The 10,246-nt window shown below is 41.9% G+C and overlaps 2 protein-coding genes across 3 annotated transcripts; both read right to left on the bottom strand.

Moving 5' to 3' along the window:
• Window positions 1-514: 514 nt before the first annotated feature.
• LOC136450020 (uncharacterized) lies at window positions 515-4,021 on the bottom strand. Of its 2 annotated transcripts, XM_066450273.1 has the most exons (5): window positions 3,782-4,021; window positions 3,523-3,676; window positions 2,819-2,982; window positions 2,026-2,707; window positions 515-1,421 (listed from the first exon to the last, which is right to left on the bottom strand). In XM_066450273.1, exons 3-5 carry the CDS (start codon window positions 2,839-2,841, stop codon window positions 1,146-1,148), a joined length of 981 nt encoding a protein of 326 aa, XP_066306370.1. In that variant the 5' UTR covers window positions 2,842-2,982; window positions 3,523-3,676; window positions 3,782-4,021; the 3' UTR covers window positions 515-1,145. The 2 variants fall into 2 exon arrangements, with proteins under 2 accessions (XP_066306370.1, XP_066306369.1); XM_066450272.1 differs by having other exon boundaries at window positions 516-1,421; window positions 2,819-3,676.
• A 337-nt stretch (window positions 4,022-4,358) lies between these two features.
• On the bottom strand, window positions 4,359-8,790 carry LOC136450021 (uncharacterized). The gene is made up of 3 exons (XM_066450274.1): window positions 8,329-8,790; window positions 4,836-5,067; window positions 4,359-4,750 (listed from the first exon to the last, which is right to left on the bottom strand). Exons 1-3 carry the CDS (start codon window positions 8,520-8,522, stop codon window positions 4,454-4,456), a joined length of 723 nt encoding a protein of 240 aa, XP_066306371.1. The 5' UTR covers window positions 8,523-8,790; the 3' UTR covers window positions 4,359-4,453.
• Window positions 8,791-10,246: the final 1,456 nt, after the last annotated feature.

The following is a 10,246-nucleotide window of genomic DNA, read 5'->3' as shown; positions in this document are numbered from 1 at the left end:
GCCTCAAATCATGGATCCGAAACACCACCCTTTTGCGAGATGAAAATAGAAAATGTATATAAAGAAAAGTCATGACAAGGTGATGAGGAGAAGCAAGCATCAGAATATATAGATAGCACACAAAAGCCATGAGCATGACCATGCATATGTTGAGCATGCACAAAGCGGAGAGTGAGTGCTTCGGTCTTAGCCTGAGTTCCTCATGCCTTACCCTCAGCAAAGGCAGCCAATTGGTGGTTTCCTTCCCCTTTGTGCCTCTGACCCTCTGGTTCCTGCATTGGGAGAAAGGGCAACCGCCACTTGTTTGGTGCAGGGCCTGCAGCCAGCCTGCAGCCCTGCTCGCTAATCATGCACCGCTTTTGCAATCCCCCCCCCCCCCCCCCCACCCCCTGCTCAGAACTTTCAGGGACCCACCAGCAGCTTTCCCAGGTCAAATGCACTGTTGCAGCTCCTGATGACACACCGATCGCTGCGTTTTGCAGGTTCGGGCATGTAATTCTACTGTGATAGAGGAAGATCGTATAGTCGCAGATGCTCTGTCTTCTGAATTGATGTCTTGAAGAATTCGTAATGGCTGCAGCACTTACAAATTTATTCACCAAAATTTTGGCATACATTCTTTCTAATTTAGATAGCCATTCGACAACCTCCGCCTCCTGGCTAAAAACACCAAAGCGAAACACTGCTGGACAGCTACGGTTGCAACTTATCTGAAAAGGAAAAATGGGCTCCCTGTGCGTGCCGCAGATTCGGCAGTGTCTTCATTTTGTTCTACTTCTATCAACAACCTGATCTCCTGAAACATCACATCTGCAGTTTGATTCCTAGATTCTTGTTCGGAATTTCTCCTTGCAGTAGCCGAGCCACAAAATGTTTTCACATATCTGGGCTCACAGATCACAGATGGAGTCATCGGCATCTCGGTTGACTTGGTTGCAACTTGCGAGGCAGAAGCGTAATAACACAGATGAAAACGCATACAATGTGTTCAATCAATTAACCATCGATGATCTTGGCCGAGATGAATCCTTCCTTTTCTATCTTATTGCAAAATTTACATATGTGCTCATCAGCAGTCAAGGTGTGTGTAAACAGCTACCACTGAAGGCCTATACGAGCAAGGAAACAGAGTAATCTTGGGCACATCATGGTCGTGGTGCTCGTGCGCATTCAATGGCCTCTCGGACCAAGGCATCCAATGGGTCTATACATTTCTTGAGCAGAGGGTCATCATCAGGCAAAATGCCTACAAGGTCATCGGACGCAAGGATTATCTTATTGACAGCTCTCACAAGAAGAACCTGCAGCGATACTCGCAACAGGTTTCTCGCGCCTTCCATGTCCCCCTTCCTGAATGTGTCGACTGATGGTAACACTGTACGCTCCATGGAAGCTTTATCTGGACATAGTACCTCAAAACCCTGACAAACAAATTTAAACAAGGAACAATTTAACCATATGCTCCCAATTGGATGAATGAAGAATATTATTACCAAGGAAAATATCAAATCAAATTCTTTTTCAAGCCATCTCACTAGTAGAGTGAAAAAAATGCCATTGGACAACTTATCATGGGACTGGCAAACTAGGAATGGACAACCTACAAATTACAATAGCCCAGCAGACCTGTAGTTATCAATCTTTTTGGGACTGAGCTTTCAGACAAAGGGAGGTATCATAAAAAAATCTGACCATCCATCACTGACGTGGGAGCTGAGCTGTCTAATTTGCAGAAAATACATATGCAGTGATGTAGTAATTGTCGTATGCCTGAGCCAAGCACCAAGGTCAAAAATAATATTTCATTCAACATCCTGCTAGTTCGTTTTTCCAGATATATAAAAAAATTACAAAGCACAAATACCGCTTTTCTTTTAGACTAAAAGGGATCAGCCTAACTTATATCAAAAGCCAATATAATACCTCTTTACTTACATTAAAGTGGAGATATAGACTATCATTTCGTTCAAACAGAGAGATATTATCATTAAGCATATGACAATTGATGAAAAAGAAGATGTTTACCTGGCTCTCCAGCTTATCTAGATAACAGTTTGTAGCCAATTTATTGTCAGTGAACAGAACTCCTACACGGACATTACTTCCATACTCAACAGGTTTCAAGTTAGCAGCTTTGAGTTCCTTTACAACGCAATCACCAACATGGAGGAACGGAACCGAGCAACCCTGTGAAATCTCATCATGCCAGGCATGTAAGAACTGGCATGGCATAACAATACAGCATGCTCCAGATTGCTCCAAGAAGAGCCTCTTCTGCCTTAACTTCCCAAGAGCAATACTACAGCCAGAAGTGGATTGGGTTCCAGATGGCAACAGCTCTTTCTTGACAAGCGGGTCATTGCAGATGATGAATGGAGGTGCCTCTTCTTTACCTCTAGTGCTCCAACTCACAAATTTCTCTAAAAATCTGAGGGAGGAAGAGGAAGACGCACCCATTACTCCAGCTGCGCCTGATGGATGACAAGTCCCAATGTAAGGTCCACTTCTTGAAGCTGAGGAACTTGTATCCAAATTCTTTGGTTCAGAGGGATCAATTGCATGGTTGGTCTTGAGAACAATTGGAGATGGTCTTGCATTATAAGCAAAACGTGAAGATTGGGACCTACAAGAGGCCCATCTTCTTCGTGAACCACCCACACAATGCAGCGAATCGGATAAGGAGCAACGAGGATATACGGCTATGCTCCTGCAAGAACAGGTTTTGAATCACTGTAAAAGCTGTGGCATTCTAGATCACAGACACTAAGCACCAGTAAACACAAAGCTGAATTCCAAGAAGTAGCATGGAGAAACTGACCTCTGCAAAGACATCTGAACCATGGGAGTCAAGGCCTGTGAAGTCTGAACACCAGTCTAGTGACAGTGTGTAGGGAGAGTGACGAAGGATGCAACTGGAGAGGCAGAACTAGAATTGGGAGATTATACCTCTTCTTCCCAGAAGACAGATGACTATAGTGGAAGCTGTATGTATTTTGTTGGTGGAAGGCTGGTCTTAGATCTTAACAGCTATTAACTACTAGTAAGCAAGGACAATATCAAATGCACATGTATTAGGGGGTGTTTGGTTCCTCCTCCTAAACTTTATTCGTTGTCCCATCGGATGTTTGGACACATGGATGGAGTATTAAATATAGACTAATTACGAAACTAATTGCACAGTTTGCGACTAATTTGTGAGACGAATTTTTAAGCCTAATTAGTCCATGATTTGACAATGTGGTGCTACAGTAAGTATACGCTACTGACGGGTTAATTAGGCTTAATAAATTCGTTTCATGGAGTACTGACGGATTATGTAATTTGTTTTTGTATTAGTATTCAAACACCTCATGCGACACCCTCATATGACACCTCTTAAATTTTAGTCACCGGATCCAAACACCCCCTTACTCTGACTGGCTAACAATAACAAACATTATAACAGCAGGAAGGACAGAGAGGAATCTCAATTATTGAACTGGAATGAAGATGTTTGTTGTCTTTTATGAGGAGGGCTCTAACCAAGAGGAAGCAATGTCGAAGATTGTGACTGGTGACTTGGAAACTGCCTCACGTCTCAACCAAAGAAGGTTTATCTCTTCAGCTCACAGCAAACATCAACTTCCATCACCACTGGCATTGCTGGCTTCTAAAGAATCACCATCAGGCTTTTCAGCTGTTAAAAAAGGTAGTAAAAAAATCATAGCCCCAGTTTTTCGTCGGCAAAAAAGCAAGAAAGGAAGCGTACAAGATATAGACAACCCCAAGGGGCAATACTCACATGATAGTGGGGCTCATCTCATCTCTCCACATGTGGTGTAATCATCTGCCACTGCCAGACCCAAAAGTCAACAGAGAGCAAGAGACGGCAACAAAGAGCCACTTACAATTGCATATGCAACCTTGCCGTTGTTGGACAATACAACAGCACAAATGCTAGGAGCCTAGGACAGCAATATTGCTGCAAATGATGGACCACCTTGTCAATTGGGAAAAGGTGTAACCACTGCATGTGTCCTCGCTTGCTCACTTCAATCTGTATGATTGATGTTTATCAGCTGGCAGTTCTGAACAATTTCTTTAATAACTCCAAATACCATGACCCCAAAATGAAAATCCAAACACAGAAGAATAACAACTAACCCAGAATCTTTCAGGAAATTACAACTTTCCATCCTTGTGATAAATAGACTACAATCTTATTGGACACAATATAGAACTGAACTAAACCTGCCTAAACAGCAGAACTATTGGGGGGAAACAAAGATTTAGCTGTTTTTGGTAAACATTACAGAGGGTGTGGCCTTGTGAACTATACAAGGGAGAAAACTGAATGTTACAGTACTGAAAGTGAGATATACACCAAAAACATCCTCAGGTCATCCTCAAACCTGTTTTTTGCACATAAATAAATATTTGGAATGAGTTACAAGGATTAAAGTTGTAATAGGGTCTACTTCAGTTTTGACTTGGCAGAACTTTTCAGCGGCTTCGCGATAGAAACAGGAGGACTACTTCTTGCTGTCTTCTTTACATTGTAAGTTATTGACATGAAAGCACATATAAGTGCAATCAAAATGGTTGGGTAGACATAAGTTGATTGAGTCGGATCGCTGTTCACTGCCTTCCCAAATAGTGCTTCTTTCACCAGACCCCAGATAACCAAAAGGGTACCAAACAAAGCCATCCTCCCAGGATTTATGATGCCAACAAGCGCTCCAGCAACACAGAAGTAGCTTCCCACAAGTATCTGATTAAGGAGAGAGACAGTTATTTAAAGAGTTCAAGCATTGTACCAGAAAAAGATGTAGATTGGTTATAGAAAAAAAAAGAACCTCTAGACGCTGGAGATCAACTACTGCAGAAGCATTTTTGGCATCTGTCAGGTTGTATTTGTCAAACAGGTCACTCCAACTCGGAAATGTCTTGCTTTTAGTTAGTCTGCTGACGATAGCTCCAGGGTAGAGCATGGCCTTCACAACAGCTGGTGGGAATATCTCATTTGAGACCAACTGAGACAATGTGACTTGAATAGGAGTTGTGCATGTGCCTGCTCTACAAGGGACCCTGAAATGCCAGAAGCAAGCGAAATCCCCTTAGCACATTATGTTCCTGCTCATAAAATTACTCCAACTCTTCTAATCCTTCCAATTAACTCCTATCAACAATGACCATTAAATTCTATTAAAAAATGCAAACATAAGGGTTCAGTAGTAAAAAAGTAGTGAAACTAGGTTATTGTACACTTAAGGAAACATAAAATATATAAAAAGAAAGGCAAGATATTTCTCTCTATGAATTATAGAAAAATGTTTGTAGAACATTGATAATTCCAGAAATATATTTGAAACTGAATCACAGGTTCAACAAAGTTACTCAAGAATGATAGCAAATTTCAGTGCAAGTACACTCCTGGGGAAAGAAGTCGAACAATCCAGCATAGTTCAAGTTGAGGGTTCTCAGAATTTAAATGCTGCCTCCCAGGCTGCCAGAACCTGGAGATAATTTTTTTCACACATTTACTCTTCGATTTGGCCACTTTAAGTACCTCTTTGGTGGCTTGATTGCTTGAAGTAGAATGCATACTGATTTAGCTCAAATGCAGATATTAACTCAAATTTCTTCATCACATTTAATTATCTTCTTTTTTCACATTATGGGGATGTTTATATTGTCAAATGCAATAAGACATGCACCAAGGGCAATCTCTCACTGCAGGTACCTTTTCTAGTCACAAGTTATACACCATAACACGGATCTCTTTTTGCCGTTTTGACATTTTTTCACCACAAGCAGAGTATATCAATTCTCACATGCTTTTCTTCTTTCTTCTTTTACCTTGCAACCATAGACCAACATGTGCTAAAATCAAACCCTAGTTGAAGTCAGTTCTAGTCGCAAGAAAAAGTATTCCTCGTTCTGTAAGAATATAAACACAAGCTGCCAGAACTTTCTACGAAAAGTATATAATCTCAAGTTGCCTTCTTGCTTTTTCTCAAAATTGGTTCCCAGCCTCCCATCCCATCCAAAAGGCCTACAGAAACTTTAAGAAGGCTTAAACACTGTCAAAATCCAGAAACTGCTGCATCCTAAGGTTTCCAGTCACTGAAGTGTACATGGGCGGGTGTGTCGGTTGGTTTATGAAAGTTGATAATACTTTTTCTTATGATGGTACTCCCTCTGGTCAAAAATAACACATTTGAGTTTGCATGGTCTTGAATGCATATCTTCGACCAATAGTTTCTTCTAGAATATACTCTCAAGTCTTAAAATCCTTCAAATTTAAGAGTTCCACAGGTATTTCAAATACTAATGTACACATATAACTTACACGTTTCCAAACTAAACAATGTAAAAGTCATTGGAGTTTGTAGTTTCAAAGGTTTGACCTAACATTGTTGTGACCAGAGATAATAGTAAATTATGGTGAACAGAAATTCTTAGGAATGATAGTAAACTATGATCCAGGTAAACTGCTGGGAAAAGAAGAAGAACAATCCATACATATATATCTATTGTTAAAATCCAGTCAAGGATTCTCTAAATTTAACTGCTGCCTGCTGGAGCATGGAGAAAACATTTTTCATATTTCACTCTTCAATCTGGCCACTGCTATTGGCATCTTTGGTGCTTGGAGTGGAATGTATACTATGCTTAGCTCAAACACAGATATCTTAAGAGGGTTATCTTAAGTTTCTTCATCATACTTTATTGCATTTTATGTTCTTCATTCATATAGGTGGGGAGGTTCGAATTAACAACTTACAAAATGTATGAATTACTATCGTTTACCATCAATATGTTGGGCAAAATGATCGCCAGTGAGCTGCAGGCAGGTAGGAGGACTGGAGGAGCTCTGCACTAAAGTTTAAGGAAGGTGTGCTATCAGCTGCACGTGTGTTCAAGTGAGAAAAGAATAAATCCTTGTTACTGAATTGTATGAATGTTATGAGTTATGCTGGTAACGGCTTTGCTTTGAGAGTAGGCAAGTTAGACAAGTAATTCACCTGGTGTGGTGTTTCATGTGGTTTCGTGAGCAGATGGCCAGATGCTGATCTTTTAATTTGGGGCTGTAAACTATATAACCTTTGTGTTGTGCAATGCATATATGGAGTATGGACAGGGGCTGAGTCCCTTAAATCTAGAAAATGTATGTTGGGCAATAAGTAATGCACAATCTTAGGTAACCCACTCATGCTAGTTTTATTATGCATGTATGTTCAACAGATAAGTGTCGCGGAAATGCGTATGTTGCGTTGGATTTGCGGTCATACAAGAAGGGATCGAGTTCGGAACGATGATATACGTGATAGATTAGGGGTAGCACCAATTGAAGAAAAGTTTGTCCAACACTGGTTGAGATGGTTTGGACATGTCCAACGGAGACCTCCAGAGGCACCGGTGCGTAGTGGAATCCTAAGCCAGGATAGTAATGTGAAGAGAGGCAGAGGAAGACCGAAGTTGACTTGTGTAGAGGCAATAAAAGGAGACTTGAAAGGATGGAATATACCCAAAGACTTAGCCTTAGATAGGAGTGCTTGGAAGACAGCTATTCACGTGCCTGAACCTATTGCTTCTGCTGGGTTTCAACTCTAGCCTACCCCAACTTGTTTGGGACTTAAAGGCTTTGTTGTTGTTGTTGTGTTGCAGTCTTATATTATGCGTGTGTTGCAGTCACTGATTTGAAGGGGGGGGGGGGGAAAATCACATGCAGAGTCAATCAATATTCTTTCACCCCATGCTTCTGTTCTACTCCACTGCAATCATGCATTAACATGTACCCTGCTAGCAGTGTTGTTTATGTGCATAAACGTTAAATGTAAAGAGGTACTCAAAGTTGAAGGTGGATGGAGTTGAGCCACATGAAAATTGTTTGCTGGCACTTGGCACATGAAAGCTGATGGTACCCGTTGCTATTTTTGCAATCTAAAGCTGATACTTGTAGCCCCTAACCAGTAGCATTTTATTGAAACATTCCACAGCTTTCCGTTCTTTAGATGGCAATCACAACAAGCACCAGCACCGATAGAATTGATCACTAAGGTTTCCACAACAAGGTATCGAAATAAAATACAACTGCAATGAATCAGAAATACAGCGTTCAACCCCCCTCTATGCAAAATTAAGTTGCAAACATAAGTAAAGGCCCGCGAGTACTAATGATGAGTGAGTCGATAATGGATCTAGCACCAAAACGTAAGCACGCCCAGTGATGAAGTTGCAAGTCGCAGAAATCTAAGAGAACTGAACAATTTACGGAGAAAATTTTGGTTGATTATTGCTCCGGGGAGTTGATGGGAGGGAGCGTTCCAGCGATTCATTACCGACCTGAAGAGCGGGATCTGGAGCATGACGAGGAGGAAGAAGACTCGGGAGGCGTAGATGGAGATCCGGCGGCTCGTCCAACCGCCGCCCACCCGCCGGCGCTGCACCTCGACCGCCCCCGGCCCCGCCGGTGTCGGCGCCGATGAGCTCGGCCGCCCCTCCCCCGCCGCCCTCTCTCTCCTCGTCTGTGGTGCCATGGGTCGCCTACACCGCCGCCTTCCTGCTGCTTTCGTTACCAAATCATGGTCGTGACGAGCCAAGGCGCGGCTTAAACAACAGGTTCAACGGATCGGGTTAGACAGATTAACTATTAATTAATGGATCGAATTGTCGCATCAGGTGATGATTGGGGAAACATAATGCTGGAAAGTTGGTTTCTTTCAAAAAAAATTGCTGGAAAAGTTGGCTGATTGATTGGGCTCAAATAGTTGTTCTCAAGGCTCAGGGAGACCAAGCGGAGGACTGCTGTTTGGGTTAGACAAAGGGGGCGTTTGATCCCATCACTAAAGTTTAGTTCCTGATCAAATATTTGTATGTCAATGAGAAGGACGAAAAATAAAATAATTATAAAAATAATTGCATAAGTCATAACTAATTTACGAGACGAATTTATTAAACCTAATTAATCTAGGATTAGCACATGTTTACGGTAGCATCACGTTCGCTAATCATAGACTAATTAGACTTAATAGATTCGTCTCGCGAATTAGTCACGATTTATACAATTAGTTTCGTAATTAATCTATATTTAATACTTCCAATTAGCATCCAAAGAGCATATTTGTTTGGGCTTAACTTTTAGTTTTGTAGCTTTTGGTTCTGTATTTGTGAAAGCTGGCTTGTGCAAAGCCAACACTGTTTGGCAACCCAGCTTCCTCCCCCATCGCTTTGGCCACAAGGCCCCATCTACGAGTAGGAGGTGTGAGCATGGTGTTGACGATCATTTTGTCATGATTTTTGGATGGTTAAAACCGTCAACAAAATGTCACAAATGAAAGGAATCAAAGCAAAGCATGACCTTATTATACAAATAACTTGGTTTGATATGTACATGGAATATATTTGAATACAGTGATAAAATGGAGCAAAGCAGAGACTGTGGTCCCACATAAGGGGTCGGACGACCCTCCATGTGGAGCCCTAGGGGTCCAATTCATATGATAAGCAAATAAACACATTTTGGGACATTTCCAACTATCAAGTGAAAGTTATGTTTTCTCTGGACGGATATGCAAGGCACAAGGGTTGATGGACTCATAACTACGAAGAATTCAACGTGACAATACTCCCAACATCACTCACACCTCATCATGACATATGGACCTAGCACCCCACAAGAGCAGGAGCGCCCACAAGTCACTGGGGGAGGTCGACGGACCCCTCCCCCTAGGTTGGGTGACCCCCAGGGGCCCCCACTGACCTCCATCTTCCATCCATGCAAGGAAACACAACTCTGCTCCAACTTCACCCTTGATTTGATGGTTGTTTGATCTAATAGATGAGGTTTGGAGCACTTGGATCCATGAGCCCACCAAAAGAGAATATTCCTTAGAATCAAGGAAGCATCTCCACTCCCCGAAGGCACCTCCTACACTATAAATACCCCCTCACTCCCTCTCATTCAGAGACACCAAGGAGAAGCTACTCATTCTACAGTTAGGCCAAGCCCTATTCTAGTAGTAGCATAGAAAATAAGGAGAGAGTGAGGAGAGTGTGGAGTGCTGGGTTTGTTGGCATCTTCTCCAAATTGTACCTCGATGGAAGTAGACTTGTTTGCAAGTAAGCATCGGGGATTTTTATGGTAATTGATCCTTAGAGTTGGTAAGTATTTATTTTCTGTGGTTCGTTGTTTCACCACCCTTGACTCGATACTCTAATCATTTTCATAGGGATCGAGACTAGAGTAGTAAGATATAGTGTA

The sequence above is a fragment of the Miscanthus floridulus genome, chromosome 5, assembly GCF_019320115.1.
Source record: "Miscanthus floridulus cultivar M001 chromosome 5, ASM1932011v1, whole genome shotgun sequence".
NCBI classification, from domain to species: domain Eukaryota; kingdom Viridiplantae; phylum Streptophyta; class Magnoliopsida; order Poales; family Poaceae; genus Miscanthus; species Miscanthus floridulus.
This window is presented reverse-complemented; position numbering and strand designations above follow the sequence as displayed.